Source organism: Psammomys obesus, unplaced genomic scaffold (genome assembly GCF_907164565.1).
Source record: "Psammomys obesus unplaced genomic scaffold, mPsaObe1.curated_primary_1811, whole genome shotgun sequence".
Lineage (NCBI taxonomy): Eukaryota > Metazoa > Chordata > Mammalia > Rodentia > Muridae > Psammomys > Psammomys obesus.
This window is the reverse complement of record NW_026594462.1, coordinates 2,249,785-2,266,817: the sequence shown is the minus strand read 5'-3', so window position 1 is coordinate 2,266,817 and position 17,033 is coordinate 2,249,785. Positions and strand designations below refer to the sequence as shown.

The following is a 17,033-nucleotide window of genomic DNA, read 5'->3' as shown; positions in this document are numbered from 1 at the left end:
TATTTCTGTAATTGGATTTTCTCTTGAATAAAATGATTTCACCTACTTTATCTTTCTGACTTACGGGATGGGGGTGGGGGGGTAGTTTTTTTCCCCATTGTAGTCAGCAGCCAACAGAAGAAGGTATAGTGACTTCCAAGGTATCAGAATGGCAGAGTGGTTTGGGCTGTAATTAATTAGTGATGCTGAACGTACTCACCCATGCTTTCTTTTCCAAATCTCAATTTCTACTGTGTGCAAAATAATTCCATCCAGGAAGAATTCTAATTACTTTAGTAATTATCATCTTATCTCCAAATGGAATTCAGACATTCGCTGAAGTTTATGAATGTTAGGACTGTTTCATTTCCTTTTCACCTTGAATAACAGAAAAATACACATCACCAAATCCGGCTTCATTGAACCTTATAATTCAAGTTACCATAGAAACAGAAAAACTCATATAAGACTCATGTTAACAGTACCATAGATAGTAAATACCTTCACTCCAACCCACAGTGTCATAAAATGATTTTAATAACAGATGTGTGAGAATCCTGTGAAATTTAATATGGCTCCTTTTAAATATTATAACAGTATTATTCAGTATGCTTACTTTTAATTTTTAAAGCAATATCTTTGGTCTTATGTAAGGGTTTGTGCTTATTCCAAAATATTTGCAGTGCAGTGCAAACACAGTGTCACTAGATAAAAATCTTACTTAGTGTGGTATTTATCTCATTTTTAGTTAACAGTGATGACTCATTTTGCTTTTTTCTTGAAGCAAAATCGTGTCTTTTGGGTTCACACCAGGTTTGGAACTGTAATAAGTTCTTCAGGGTTACCAACTCGGGTTGCCCGCATGCTTTCCCACCCCTTGTCTGTTTTATTACCGCTCTTCTTTCTGAATTTCAAGAACACTTTTCACGTACACTCACTCGTTTTCACTGTAGATACTTAGCTCAGTTGTTGTGTAGTTGTAAATCCTGCTCTCCCCACATGGCTAGAAGCTTCGATATATTCTCAATGATTTGACATCTTGCTGTGTCAGATGGATTCATTTTTATACTTAATAACCAAACTATGAAAATTTAACTAAATGGCTTATTTAGATTTTTCCTCTTTATTGAATGTCTTACTAATTTCAGTAAAGATTAAAAGCCTGCATTATAAATCTTGTATTTTTAATAAATAACCTAGTGATACATATATCAAAAAATTATTTTAAAATAAATTTCTTTAATATTTTTTCATTGTGTATATTCATTACATATAGCACCAGGTTGTAGAAGGACATTTTCACGTATGTATATGTTTAACATCAAGTTTATCTCCATCATACTAAAACTAAGACTTTTAAAGAAACTTAATTTTGGCCGTTGGGTAGCTGTTCTTGCTCCTGTGGCCTTATGTCAATCTTGATTGTGTAAATTAGTCTTGCAAAACCAACAAACTAGAACTAATTAGTAAAAAAAAAAATTCCCCAAAGAAAGGCTTACTAGTTACTCTCATGTCAACATCACATTTTGCCTAATGTTTGAAACATCCTTGATGTTGAAATATTGAAAACTTCACACAAATAGATTCAAACTTCTCTTTAACCATCATTAAATTTTTATATGTTTGTGTGTGTGTGCATGAAAGTCCACATTTGTTGACTTATAAAAAGCATGTGCTTGCTTCTGGTACATCGTCTTACTCTTTAGTCCAGGCTAGCCTCTAGGAAGATAATTATGCTCTTGTTTGCTATATTGACTTTTCAGGTAGAAGGGTTTTAATGTCTTTCTTTTTATGGTGAATTGTTATTTGATCCCAACACAATATGACTACACCTCTGGTCTCATTAAAGTAGCAGGACACAGTCCCTTATGTATTTGATGGTCTGGCCAGGGTTGTGCTAAGAAAAGAATTCATGTTCATAATCTGAACAGAGGGTATTTAATATAGGAAAGTAGTTCGATGGATGGGCAGACAGACACATGCATACCTAGATTCTAAACTGTGAATGCTGAAGTTGGAGAGAAGTTAGGATAGATATACAGAGTCAGAAAGATAACTTTACCCATTTGAAAAAAATTTCCAAAAATGAAATGTGTCCTAAACTTGCTATTTAGGCTGGTCTATTTCATCTTTTCTATCTTCTAAAAAGAATATTTACCTTTTTTTAATGTGTCTGAATGTTTTTCCTACATGTATGTATGTGTATCGTGAGTGTGTCTGGTGCCCAAGGATGACCAAAGAGGGATTCACATCCCCAGGAACTAGAGTTACTAATGGCTGTGATGTACTACATGAGTGCTGGGAACCTAGCATGGGTCCTGTGTAAGAGCAACAAGTACTCTTATCCTTTGAGCCATCTCTTCATCTCCCTACACTCATTGCTGTAAATAAACATTGACTTAGTTAAGACTGTTTTTAGTTTTCAACTAGTAGAGACCTGTTTTTGTGTAATCACGCTGAACATTGAAGATACTCAGACTATGAAATGCTGATGAAATCCCTTCACTAGATATTGTAAGTCTCTTGTCATTGTAGCCTGAATATTATTCAGATCTAGAGCATTTAAATTTTCTTACACTTGATCATAAACCACAAACTTCCATGTTTTCCAATGTTGTTAATATAATCTGTGATAAAGGAAAATGAAACGCTTATGTTATGTATGATCTCCTTCGATGGCATTTATATTCTGATTCTGTTCTGTAGTTTCCTAGCACTTACCTAAGGTACCAGCTGACAAGAACCCATACCAGAAACAGGCTGTGGAAGTGGTAGAACAGAAATTTCATGCAAGTGTGGTTCCTGCCTTAGTCTCTTACAGAAATTAGAAGTAAGGGGGCATCAATTAAGCTCTTTCTGTATACCAGCTGCCATTTGCAATGACTCACACTCAAAACTACCCATAAAGGGTTGTGTTGTGATCCCCATCGTGTAGAAAATGAGGCAAAAGCTAGGATCTTTGAAATAACTTTTGGTAGCAAGGCTGTTAATGAAGAGCCCAAAATCTGTCTGGGTGTAAGTTATGATTTTTTTCTCTGACACTGTTGCTACTATTTCTCTCTGAGCCATCTCTATGGAGGAATAATCACATTCATTTCTAGAAGAATAATGATAATAATAAAGGCAACAATAGGTCTTAGAAAGAATAAATGTATCCTAGAGCCATTTAGTTTTAAATTGCCTCTCTGTTCAGTGTGAGCAAAGGAAAGGGCTGGAAGGGCTGGAAGATTTGGGTTTAAATTCTGATTGCACCAGCAATAGCCTGGTGACCTTCAACGAATCTTTTAACCTCTAGACAGAGCATAGATAACTGTGCTCTAAAATACTACTGTAAAAATACAGGCAGGCTTTAATATAGCAGTAAATTACTGCAGAAAAACTATTATTAATAATAAGTTTTGTTCCTGGTGAACTTATGATCCACTAATGCTTCTAGCACAGGCATGCCATGGACACATGTGGACAAAGGTCAGAGGGAAGACAACCTTCGGTAGAGATTAAAAACTTCAGACCAGGGTTCTCATTTAATATACCCTAATTGTGTAACTGTCTGTAATTCACCTCCTTGAATCTTATTCCAGTTATGATATTTTCCTCATTTGTCATGGAGGCTTACAAGAAGTCTTAAGCGAAATATAAATTGTTAGTGCATGGCCTGTCATTCAGTGTTTCTGTTTCTCTGACAAGGTTGCAGTAAGAGTGGGTGATGCATACAGGCCTTGTTCAGCAGGTGCCCTTCTGAGCACCCTGTCCACTTGAGTAAACTTATCAGTGAATGTTTTGACTAGGAACAAGCACAGCCAAAGGCAGCATAACTCATGCTGCACCTGCAGCAGTAGTGCTAGCACATACAGCTGTGTGAAGGAACTTGCTTCTTCCAGATGCACTGGCCAGATCCTGGGAATCAGTGTCCAAGCAATGTTAAGCTCTGTCCCAGTCACTCCGGGCTTTTCAGTCATTTTCACATCCTTAGCAATAAAATACCTAACAGCAAATGAAAATATGGAAATGAACTAAAGTATGCATTTGAAGTAGTATTTCAATTGTGCACAGCCAGGTGTGGTGTATGTACTCACAATCCCAGCATTTGGAAAGAGAGGGAAGAGTATCGGAGGAATTTGAGACCACCCTTGGCTAAATGGCTATTTTTGAGACCAGCCTCGGTTATATAAACTCTTCTTAAGAAATCTAAAACTCAAGGAAAAAAAAAAAAACAGGTTGTTGTAATAAGATGCCAGGGAATATAGGGATGATGAGTAACTTGTCTTTATGAGAACCCCCCCCCCCAAAAAAAAAAAATCAAAATGTGGAGTGCATTTATTTGTGTGTGTGTGTGTATGTGTGTGTGTGTTGTTTTTAATTCAAGGCAAAAATGACTCTTGAAATGTCTTGTCTTGTGTTGTTTTTGTACCACTAAACTATTTTATATGGTGCTAGAGATTAAACCGAGGGCATGCATACTGAGTAAGCATTCTGCCAACTTAGGTACCCACACACACCCCTTAAATCCCAACCTAGTGCTAGCAGATACTATGTTTTCATTACAGGCTCCTCACTTTCCTAACTGAACATAGCTTTTTCTGACAGTCAGATGTGCAGTTAGGATCCTCCTATTCTGTTCTCAGGTTATCTAACAAACCTGCTTTGGCAGTAAACATAAGATAGAGAAAATGATGACTCAAAAGTTCTCTGTTATTGCAGCTCTTTGAATATTTTTATTTCATCCTTTTAAAATTACTTCTTGAAACTACTAGAGAAACATAAATATTAAAAAGTTTTAAAATTCAAGAACATGCTAGTAAGTGATTGCATATCTTTTACTCACAACTTCAATAAATTTGTGAAAAGAACATTTCTTTACAAATTAGAATTTTGAAAATTCAATGTATCAAAGGCAGTGTAATAGTATTTTATTTTACACCTTCATCATTTTTTCTTAAATCACAAGATACAAAATTAAAATTTGTTTCTCTTTAAACTTCTTTGATTTTTTTTTTTTTTTGCATACCAAGAAGTATTTGCTAGACAAATTAACAATGTAAATGAGATTTTGGTTGGCTTGCCTAAGGGATTATTTTCAAGAATATAAGTGGTAACATTTGCATATTTTAAATTAATGTATAGATGAGCCTTGCCTGATAGTAAAGTACAGACTCCACTTTTATGACATAAATAACCACCTTATAATCTTACATACTTTGAAACAATTAAACAGCTTCTAGTTCTAAATATTAAAATGCTATCAATTCATAGTATTGTATTTTCTGTGATACCAGGCCAGTTTTTGAGTTGATTGTCTAGTTACATTCATATTTTAATATTCCAATTTTAACATTTATTGTGGCTCCTTTAAAGGTTGGTCACAACCTGCCACCACCACCACCGCCACCACCAAGAAAGCCAAAGTAAACAGGTGCCGGCCAGTGCTGAGTGCAACTGATGGATGAAGAAGGGTGGGGGTGATCAGAAAGGGACTTTCCTTTGGGAATACCCCACAGCTATTGCCAGATTTAGTCTGATTCAGAAATTAGGACAATGACCAATTGTCTTCCTTTCTTGCCATGTTTCACGGTCAGTTTCTAAGATATTTTTAATTTCCTGGGAGAGGTGGACTCTGTCATCTGTTATCTTTTGCCTCCATTTTTAGCTGTGAATTTCTTTTGGTCATGAGTAGTTAGAAGGCAAGTGTAAAAACCAGCTCATTAAAAATTATTTACACACTTCTTTCTCTTCATATACTTAGTCTAGAAAATGTTCTCTTTTTTTTCTGCATCTTCCTATGGAAGTGTATTTTTCTGTGGTTTTTCAAGTGTGACCTTGATTGTTCTTCAAGAAGGAAGAAATGGATTTATGTCACGGTAGACCATTTCTTTTATTCTGTATGAGAACTTTTTCTCATATTTATCATTACACAGAAAAATCCTTGGAATTACTTTACAAGTTATAATTGCATTCAAATTCATGACTATATGAGCCAAAGTTGAAATGGGAAGAGGTTATTTTCTACAGTAAATGTGTCATGTTTTCTTCACAAAGACACAAAGTACTATGCAGAGGTGGTTGGAAAGCTTCTATTTGCGGAATTTGTTAGGAGCTCTGCAGTTTGACTCAGCCTTCTCTCTTCTACCAAAAAACTATTGTGCTCATCCCTGAGGAATCATGTATGATAGGAAAATAGATATAGTGTGAAGTGGAATATGCTCCCTAGTATTTACAGGGTCATTCATAATTTTGGAGTATTGTTAGTGTTGCTTTGTTACCATTATACTGTTGGGGTGTAGGAGAACTTATAGCCAACCTGTAGAGAAAATGGCACCACCTCCAGCATTTGGGCCTACCAAAAACACAGGCAGTTTGCTCTATATTCAATCTATGATTCCAAGTCTGCAGAGGCTGGAGAGATGGTTCAGGAGTTGGGACCACTGACTGCCCTTGCCGAAGACTTGGGTTTAATTCTAAGAATGTCTGTAACTTCAGCTCCAGGGGATCTAGTGCCTCTTCTCACCTCTGTGGGTGCCAGGCATGTGGTACACAGACATATAATGAAGGGAAGACATTCATGCACATAAAACATCTTTTTAAAATGTTTTTAGCGCTTTGTTCTTTAAAAGCAAAACTATAGTGAAAATGCATATTTGTTGATGAAATTTTTCAACCCAAAGGAAATAGGTACAGAGGCTAAGAGCAAAGAAATTGAGACAGATTTTTAACATCTTTAAGTAAGAAATGATGTTGTATCACTAAAACAAAAACCAAGGTCCTGTAAAGGAAAACTGAAGATGGAGAAAGATCTCTAAGAAACTGAAACATATCAAATTACTGTCTTTTTTTTTTTTTTTAAATTAAAGACTGGGAAAGATGCTCAAGTAAATTTTGTGGTAGAACAAATAAACACACATGGAAAATGAGATAGAAAGAGAAAGAGTGTTCATGCACGTATATATAGTTATAACATTTCCTAGAGAAATTGCTAAAGAAATGACACGACAATTTCTTAGAGAAATTATTAAAGAAATAATATGAGAAAATTAGATTCCTAGATTGAAAGATCTTTAGTCTGTAAATTGTGCCTTGTTTTAAAATATAATAAAAAGCATATTAGTGTAAAATTTAAAATTATATAGAAAAATCTGACACCCTAAAAAAAAGAGTGATATAAGACATGTAATGGAGTATGTATGTTTGGAATATGAGTCAGCTATAGAGCACTTGACCTGGCTGACACAGGTCCTAGGTTTAATATCCAGCACTGAAAAAGTGTAAGTGTATACAGGAGTGGATCTTATGCCTTCATTATCAGCATTTTTTAAAAGGAACAATGCAAAATTGTGGTGGACTATCCTTTTCAACTTGGCGTGTTAATATGCCAAGATAGTGGCAATAAGTTGTGTGTTCAGACATCCTGAGACCTAACAACAGCGTCAGCTGATACTGAAAACACACTTCCAACTGAAGAAAATAATCAAAAATTAGCAAGACCCTAGGTCCAGGAAAACAAGTCAGGAAAAGGAGAGCAAGGAACAGCAGTTAAGCAAGAGTAGTGCATACTATAAGAAAGTAAGTGGCCTTTTCAGAAGCAAGGGACATGAATGTTGAACGATCCAATACATCAAGTGTTTAGAAAAAAGGTTTGATTTTGTTTTGCCATCCCTTCCTATGACAGGCGTTAAACCCAGGACACTGTACATGTTTGTACTCTCTCTGTCACTGTGCAGGAGTTCATCCTGCTGTTGATTTTTGGTAGGTTTGATAGAGCTTTGAGAAGATACCAGCTTAGAAACAGAGAATGTTAAACTTTTCAAAGAAGCAGTTATATCCTTAAAAAAAAAAAAAAAAAAAAAAAAAAAACCTTAAATGTTGTTGAGAAGCAACTTGGTCCACAAGTTATCTCTGCAGCAATACAGTATTAAAGAGCCTGGGGTTAGAGTACATTTACAGCGAGTTCACTGTAATATAAAAGTCCTTAAATACTGCCTTGGAAAACCAACAATCCAGAAACAGCGGAGTAAGCATCTGTTTTAAGACAGTGAGGAGAAAATAAAGCCAAAAAAAAAAAAAAAGTGTCTAAAAGGATTAAATATGAGTGACTCTGAGGATGACCAAGGGCCACTATTCTTTGTACCTCTTAGTACTGAGAGCTTTTCAAAAATATTTTCAAGTGCTCTGTCCTTAAAAATAAACTGTATTTTTTTTAAATGCCATTTAAAATGTCAAGGAAATAAAAATAATTCTGGCTCAAAGTCAACTTCTTTTACATTTTTGTCTGTTTTTCTTCTCCAGGGTTCCTGGAATAACGATTGCTACGGATATTATCTGTGGTTTTCCTGGAGAAACCGATCAAGATTTTCAAGAAACAGTGAAACTTGTTGAAGAGTACAAATTTCCAAGCCTCTTCATCAACCAGTTCTATCCAAGACCCGGAACTCCTGCTGCAAAAGCTGAACAGGTTCCAGCACACGTGGTAAGAGCACATTCATAGAGTCATTAGCTTGTGCCAGTAGCTACACAACAAATCTGTGTTGCCTACCCAGTGCTACTGGCTCAATAGCTAATGCTTATTTTGAAAAACATGAGGTCAATTCTAAGCTGTGCATGGGCATGGGAGAGTTAAATGGCCTTATGCAATGAGAGGCAAACAGTATCAACTTTTATCTTGAGAAAGGTTCAGTTTAAAAGAATTTTTAGAAACTATCTGGTATTTACTTATGTACATTATAAATCTTTGGATGTTTTGAAAACAGCCAGCATTTAACTACATGAAAGCAGGGTCTGGGATGTGGCTCAGTGACAGAGCATTTACCTAGCATACATGAGGCTCTCATCCCCATCTCTAGCCCTTTAAAGCAAGTAAATAAATTAAATAAAAAATAAATATTTGAGGCAAATAGGCTTTATATTTTCCTCCTGAGTAAAAAACCATTTTGGTTATTTATTTGTTGGGAAATTTTTGGGTTTTTTTTTTTTTATTTGATTCCTGCACATGTATCATCTGTCTACTGTCTTCCATCTGTCTAGCTAACATCTATCTATATTCTATCTTCTTTCTATTCATTTATCATCTAGCTACCCATCCATTAGCTACCTATCCATCAACTTATCCATCCAAACAAATGTGTATTGTATTCTCAGTGTAAATATATAGACTGCTTAATTCTTTTTTTGATTGACAAAAAAAAGGCCAAACTTTAATGCCACAAGTAATTAATTAACTTTGCACAGACATGAAGATAAACTAATTTATTACCATTTCTATTTAAGTCATTTATTACTGAGGTATGCTTTGGGGTGCTGGGGGGACTGTGAATTGGCAATGCATGTGCAGCGCACCCAGTGTCGCAGTCAGGTGTGGGACAGGTCTGTCAGCATGCCCGACACCTTCTCCTCCCCTGCGTTTCTCTGTTCCTTCATCCTGAGCTTCTGTCACCTGTTGCTCTCTTTTCTCTCATAATTCAATACACTGTTTCTAGCTTCATCAAAAATGTTTTTGAAGTAAAGCATATCTAGTGTCCAAGTTTTCTGTATCATTCATAGTGGTTCATGTGCATTTTCAGCTGGTGGCTATCAAATGTACAATCAATCAGATTAAGAACATTCTTTATGTATCAGGTTCCAGGCATGGCCATGCAGAAAGAGATCACTATTCCCTCTCTTCTGAGAGGAAACTGGGAAACTGACTAAACAGGAGACTTTATGACTTCATCAGTGTTTGAATTTGGATTTTGTTCATTTTCTTTTCATTGTGTTAGAGAATCTAGTATTTTGCAAAATGGGTGTAGGCCATCCATTTTCTCTGCTGTTTAATATTTCCTCATAAGTTATCCATCCTCCTATTTGAAGGAAGTGGGCATTTTCAGCTTCTTAACGTAAGAACTGCAGTTGATATAGTTAGCACCGTTCTTGTTTTTATCTTTCGTATCATTCGTGTGTAAGTGTTACTGCTGTGTCTAGTAGAGTAGAATTGTGTTTTCATGGGAAGTGCAGTTGACCTGCTTGGCTAGGTACTGGAAGATCTCCTTCATAAATAGTTGAATAAATATAAAACCCCTGTAGTCATGTATAAAAAAGCTATCATATCCTATCAGAGCCTACCAGCTTGGAGCTCTGTTCTCATGATGTTTGTATTACCTAGGTAATGTAATCTAACAGTGGCTTTATATCTCTTTGGAAATGAGTAGTATTCAACTGTCAGCTTATTGGCTCTTGAGTGGTACCCCAACATGCTGTGGTTTTAATTTGCAGTTCACTAAATATATCTGGTGATGAGCATCTTCTCACTTGTTCCCCCTCCTCACATGTGTTCCCCTGGGTGAGGCATCTGCTTTTGCCCATTTGGAATATGTTCTTTGCTTTCTTGTTGCAAAGTTTTTAGAATTCTTTGTGATTTGGAGTGACAATCCTTCAGAAATATAAGATTTTGTTTTTTTATCTTGTCTTGGATCACAGTCCCTTTTCTACCAGCTAGTCATTAAATTTCTTCATGTGTTTCTATCTTGGCTGCTGCAACAAACAAGACAGGTGACTTAGACAACAGAATTATATGCCTGTGCATTTCTGAAGGCTAGAGATGCAAAGGCAGGCCCATGCCAACTCTGACACATGTGTAAGAATCTTCCTGGCATTTTCCTAGCTTCTGGGGTTTACTGAGATCTCCTTGGTTTGCCATTGTGCAGTCTCTGCCTTCATTGTTACCAGATGTCCCTGTGTGTGTCTTGCAAAGACCTCCATCTCCTAGAGGGCTAGAAATTCCTTCTATCACTCATCTTGACTGCTGTCTTCTGCAATGTGATTTCTATTGTTTTGGGGTGATTAGGACTTCAAAATAAATGTTTTGGGGACATAATCTGATGCCTCTTACATTTTAGTAATTATGCTCTGAACAAAGACCATTTTATGAAGTTTTAGCTTTATAGAATCCAGAATCATAAATCCTAGAGAATTGGACATTAATGATGAAACTTTAGAGGTTTATTGGCATGGAGTAGATTTATAGTATACATTGTGTCTTCTTTCACCTCCAACATTTACCAGAAATTAATAATTATTTACCTACCAGTCTCAGGTAGTTTATGAAAAAGCTTATTACAACATTCACTAAAATAAAAAGACTGTGGTAAATGAGCAATAAATATTTTCTCTGATTTATTCCACATTCCCTTGCTAAGACAAATCAATAATGAAGGTGAGTCTAACTTATGCTGAAGGACTAGCACTTCCAGCTGCTCTCCAATAACAGCTTTCTCTTCTGCTTTAAAACTGACTCTTGGTAAGAAAGGGTTTTATACATACATACACACACACACACACACACACACACACACATATGAACTAAACTATGTATGTTTCTTAATCATGCAAATCACAGATGGTCACAGTACTGGCCAGTCAAGTGTGCATTTTTCAAAAGGCAAAGGGTAAGTTCCTTGCCAGTTCTTTACTATGGTTATTAAAAAGAAACAGAACAGCTTAGAGTTTATAATGAAAATCAGATGATATATTTTCATGAAACACTAAACTAAAATGTATTTTTTAGCTGTTGCAAGGATGTTTATGCACAAGATTTAATGGTGAAACTACCCAAGCAAATGAGAGTGACCTTGGAGTATTGATGAAAGGTCAAATTTACATGTTTATTTTCTCTACTGCATTATGTCTTTCTCCCTTAGTAGTCATTTGTTTTCATTCTAGCAATATTTTTAATAGTGGCTGTGCTTCTCAGCCTCCCTGGAAAAGGTTACTTAGGTTAAAAAAAAAAAACAACAAAAAAACAAAACCTCTGATCCTTAGTCATCATTTTTAGACTTCCTTTTAGAAAATTTTAATGAAAACTGATGAAATTATGTCATGTTATGTCATGGTCTTTATTTGAATAGGTTTGTCACTCGGGGGAATATACCTACACTCACAACTGTCTATTGGGCTATTCATACTTCATTACAGTGTTGAGTTATATTAAACTTATGCTTACTACTTGCCTTACATATTGGAGCTAAAAATTAAAAGTGATGTCTCTAAATATATTAGTAGAAAAGAATCATGGTTCACTTAGCAGAAGTTTTAGAATTTTTATCCCTAGCATAAAGAAACCACAGTGGACACTTCTTGCCTTAGCCCCGAGGACTGTGTGTTTTGAAAGATAAAGAAGAGGTCCAGAGGGATGTCCTCAAGACAGATAGAGACTCATGTAGGTGAATCCATTTTTGCTATATGTGACCTGGCTGCTTAGAACAGATGCTGAATGCAAAAGGTTGTTAAATCATGTGCAGATTTATCATGGCTCTTCTAAATCTTACAGCCTATTGGGTCAGAACATAATTGTATTTAAAATATATATATTTAAATATATAAAAATTTAAAAATACACCTCCTTCTTCCCACACATAAACATGTATGAAATAGTTCTACATCTCTGACTACATGCTTAAAAAACAAAGCCAAAACCCCTTGATTTCTGAATCTGATCCTAACTAAGTATTTTAAAAAACAAGACACTGCAGTACAAGGAATCCTGGTCCTTTCCGCGATGGCATGTTATGTACACAGTCTCAGATGTTCACATCAAGTGTTTTTCTAAGGAGCAAAGGAACAGGGGTTTCAGACTCCAGGTTGTTCAGGATGGTTCATTAGGAATTGGTTCCCAAGCACAGCTTCATAGAAACCCTTCTGTCTTGGCATTCTTGCCAGTTAGTTGTACGTGACCTCTTCTGATTGTCTGTCTTGAAGAGTAGGTAGTGCTGGGTGCCTGTGACTCCAGCTACTGGGGAGACAGAGGCAGGTAAAACATGGGCTTAGCACTAGCCTAGACAGTTCAGCAACTATTTAGTTTCAAAACAAGAAGGCAGGAGGGAGAGAGGGGGGTGGGGAGAGAGTTGGGGATAGATATAGTGCAGGGCGCAGACCCTTGCCTAGCGTTTGAAGGTTTCTGGGTTTAATTCTGGGGTGGCGGCAGTATCTTCTGTTTTCTGGACACCATTTCTCTTTGTACTTGGCATGGTTTCTAGCCCGACTATGCTTTTGTTGTGTATTTGTTTCAGCAGATCACATAGCAGAATTTCCTGGGTGACTCTGTGGTAGCACAGGGAAATAAGAATGATTCTAGGGTTGGAAATGCTTGGCTGTTTATGCACTTGATGCTCATTTAAGAAGTGGAAAATAGAATGTAATCATCGCCAAGATCCCTTGGAATGCTTAATGACACTTGAATCGCCGTTGCCTGGTTTTAGGGTCACCTTTTCAGCAGTAAGTGGGAGGGTTTGGATGCTTCCTTTTCCTGGCTTATTGGCTTGAATGGCATCTCTGCTTCACATTTATTTATTTATTTATTCATTTATTCATTCATTTATCTATTTATTTATTTATTTATTTATTTATTCGTTCATTCATTCGTTCATTCATTCATTCACATCCTGGTTGTAGCCCTATCCCTCCTTCATTCCCATTCACATCCTCCCTTCTTCCCTTCCCTCTCCCCCTTCACCTATTCCTCAGAAAATGGGAACTCACTTTCCCATCCACCTCAGGTCATCAAGCTGCATGAGGACTGAGCATGTCCTTTTCCCCTGTGGCCTGGTGAGACAGTCCCACCAGGAGAAGGATAAAAAACCTGTCAAGTAAGTCCATGGCCAATGCAGTCCCCACTTCCCTTACAGAGGACCCACATGAAGCCTAAGCTGTCCTCTGCTACATCTTTGTAGGGGGCCTAGGTCCAGGTCATGCATGGTCTTTGGTTGGTACCAACCTGGGCTACATAAGAGGCCCTGTCTGAACAACACACAGAGAGACTACATTTATGTTACACTAATATCCTCCACTGTGAGTAGGACTGTTTGGCTCCTGGTGAAAGCTGTATAACTGATTTTTTTTTTTCTAACAAAGGCTTGTTGCCCCAGTAAACACCTCATGCTTTTTTGTAGGTCTGTGGACACTTAGCTAGATGATATCTTACTGATAAGATAATTGTTGGTCCCAATTGTAGTAACATAATAAAAAACATACAGTTGACACTCAGTCATGAGTATACTTAAGTTTTCGAGGGACTTGGTATGGATTATACATTTGCAATCTCACATCAAGTCTCTGAAGCAAGCACTGCTATTAACATCATGTTAAACATCAGGAAGTCGGGGCTCAGAGTAATGGTTAATGGGCTCAGGGCTCAGAGCAACTTCTGCTTAGCCTTCTACTCTTGATGTCTGGTCAGTTCATTCTGGCACCTTCTGCTCAGATGTTGTATAGCTTGTACTTACCAGCTGTCTTAGTTATGTTCCTCATTGCTCTAACAAAATACCAGACAGAAATAGCTTACAGGAGAAAGGATTTATCTTGGCTCATGGTTTGAGAGGGCATAGTCCATCATGGTAAGAAGAAATGTCATAGTAGTCAGAGTGAAAGGCTTGGAGTTCTCAAATCTCAGAGATCTGTTAAACTTTGGGGGAAAGCAAAGCTGGGTTGTAGCCCTCAAGGCCTGTGCCCCAGAAACTCACCTCAGGCATATCCACTTTCTAAAGGCTCACCAACATCACAAAACAAGACCCCTAGTTGGGAACCAAATATTCAGACACATGGCCTCTGGAACCACTTCATCTTCAAATGCAACACTTCCTTGATTTTCCTTTCAGAATCCCTGCTCATCTTTTTACATGGCAGGGGACAGAGTGGGTAGAAAAACCTGGGGCATTGCTACCCCTCACTTAAGCCTCGTATTATCCAAGCAGGCTATTCTCCCATGTTTTATTAAAGCTCTGTTTTGGTTCCATTTCTGTTGATGTAATAAGAAATACTCTGGCAAGAACAACTTTAAGGAAGAATGGGTCAAACACATAAAAGCTGTCCATCATTAGGAGGAAATCAAGGCAGGAACTTGAAGCAACTAGTCAGAAATAGAGAGAAAATGAATGCATGCATTCCTCTAGTGCTTAGCTCACCTTCTCCATTCTTACTCATCAAAAACCCCAAGCCTAGGAAGTGGTGCTACCCACAGCAGACTCAGTCTTTTCATATCAATTAATTCAATCAAAGACAACCTCCCATAAACATGCCTACAGGGCAACCTGATCTAAAAAGTCCTTCATTGAGACTATCGCTCAGATAATTTAGACTGCGGCAAAATGACAACTAAAACTAACCTTCACAGGGCCTGTGCTTATTTATACCAGGGCTTATTAAATGGCTTCCTCTCACACTTTTTTTTCTTTTTACTGGAAACTGTTACATGATACTGGGTTTGTGAATATATAAAACAGATACACAAATCAAAACAGAAGAATTTATTTTAAAATTACTTAAATGTATATGAGTTTGCCAATTTTTAAAGACAAAAACATTTGTATACTAATGATATAGTGCTTGTTTATTTTTAAGTACGAATTAAATTTTAGCTAAATAACTGATATTGCCGAACATATTATATCTTCAACATATTACAGAGATGATTGACATTTTGATTTATTAATCATCAATTAACTTCAAAACTTCATAAATAATTAGTACAAAAATGGTAGAAGTATTCTTAGAGCTATTTCAGAAGTGGCAGGAAATTCTGTCCTAGTTCCAAGCCAAAAAGTAATTTCATGGTGGTGTTTGTTTGTTTGTTTTGTGAAATTCAAGTCCACAACTCAAAAAGTAGTTTCTAAAGCCAAACACTGCAGCACAGTCCATTCAAAGATAGGCTAATTTGATTCTTAAATTTTAAGAGGTGACAGTAGGAAAGTGTTCAGAGTTTCTTTCTGTAGGAGCAGGAAAATGTACAGTAGCCACCTGGCAGTGCATGACAGAGAGCGAGAGCTTGATCTGAGCTGGGGAGTTCCAGCAATGTCCCTTGGTGTTAACTGTTGTGAAGAAGGCTCTGGTGAAGCTGTGTGACATAACACACACAAACCTGCCAGGTACTCTTACGTTCATTATACTTTTTATTTTGAATTAATTTTTTTTAATCACTGCATATTCAGAGATCTTTTACCATTGCTGAATTTTTCTCAAACCTCATTCAGTCATGTGACTCTGTCACATCCAACAGCTTAAGAACTTTGATTTGAGCCAGGTGATAGTGGTACATGCCTTTAATCCCAGCACTTGGGAGGCAGAGGCAAGAGGATCAAACAAACAAACAAAAAAGCTGCGATTTGCACCTTGACCTTGTCAAGACATGTGGACCTTGTCTGAGTTTCTGGGTTTTGAGAAGTTTGGAGGCATTTGTCCTATCCTTGTTGACCTAAAACACCTGGCAAATGGCAGGGGCTCAGCACGGGTCGAGTTCATAGATGTGTAAACTGAACTGTAAAGGCTGAGTTATTGTCCTTCCTCACAAGACGACTACCTGTGAGGGAGCAAGACCGTTTCCCAGCTAGTGAGCACAAGGGAACCATAGAACATTTAATGAGCTTAAAATTCTTTTTCTTGGGGCTGGATAGGTGGGTTCTGATTTGTTTGTTTGGGATTGGGTGACAAACAACATGCAGGAGTAGGTTACTGTCAGTAATTAGTCAGGGTCTGTAGGGAAAGCTTAGGATAAGGTGCCTTTACAGGCCATGTTAAGTAGCTTCCCTCTGACCTGGGACTAGCTTCCAAATTGCAGTACTTATCTGTAGAAATCTCATTTTAGAGAGGAAGTTACAGAGGGACAGAGTCCTCAGAAAGCCCATTAGGAGATTTTGCAAGACTGTATTTGGAAACAGTTTAGTAAGTGGGTCTTGGGACTTGATGATTCTAAGTCCTAATAGCAAAGCTGTTCTGTGTTCTGTGGATAATTTTAACCTGTTCTACGGGGGTCATGTTCTTGGCCTTTCATATACTCGAGACACCACTACTACATTTTCCAGGGATGTAACTGAGGAGAATGCCGACTGCCTCTACTTGACTGGTACTACTGACATTTAAATCCTAGTGGTTCTGAGACTGGATCCTGAGCAGCTCTGAAGTAGAAATGCCAACCCTGCCAACCTCATCCCGTCTCTTCCCTCACACCCTCAACTTGATTTTTCTCTGTTCAAACTGTCTCTACTATGCAGTTACTAGGCTTTTTCCTCATTCCCTCTTCTTTTCTTGTGTTTTTATTGTTC

At 37.2% G+C, this 17,033-nt stretch overlaps 1 protein-coding gene across 3 annotated transcripts in view; it reads left to right on the top strand.

Annotated features, from left to right (window-relative positions):
• Positions 1–17,033, top strand: part of Cdkal1 (CDK5 regulatory subunit associated protein 1 like 1) — a 572,332-nt gene that overhangs the window by 413,785 nt on the left and 141,514 nt on the right. For all 3 annotated transcript variants that reach the window (XM_055619051.1, XM_055619049.1, XM_055619050.1), the window contains one exon: positions 8,260–8,440. In XM_055619051.1, the coding sequence (XP_055475026.1) occupies positions 8,260–8,440 (181 nt within the window). The remainder of the gene's footprint in view (positions 1–8,259; positions 8,441–17,033) is intronic.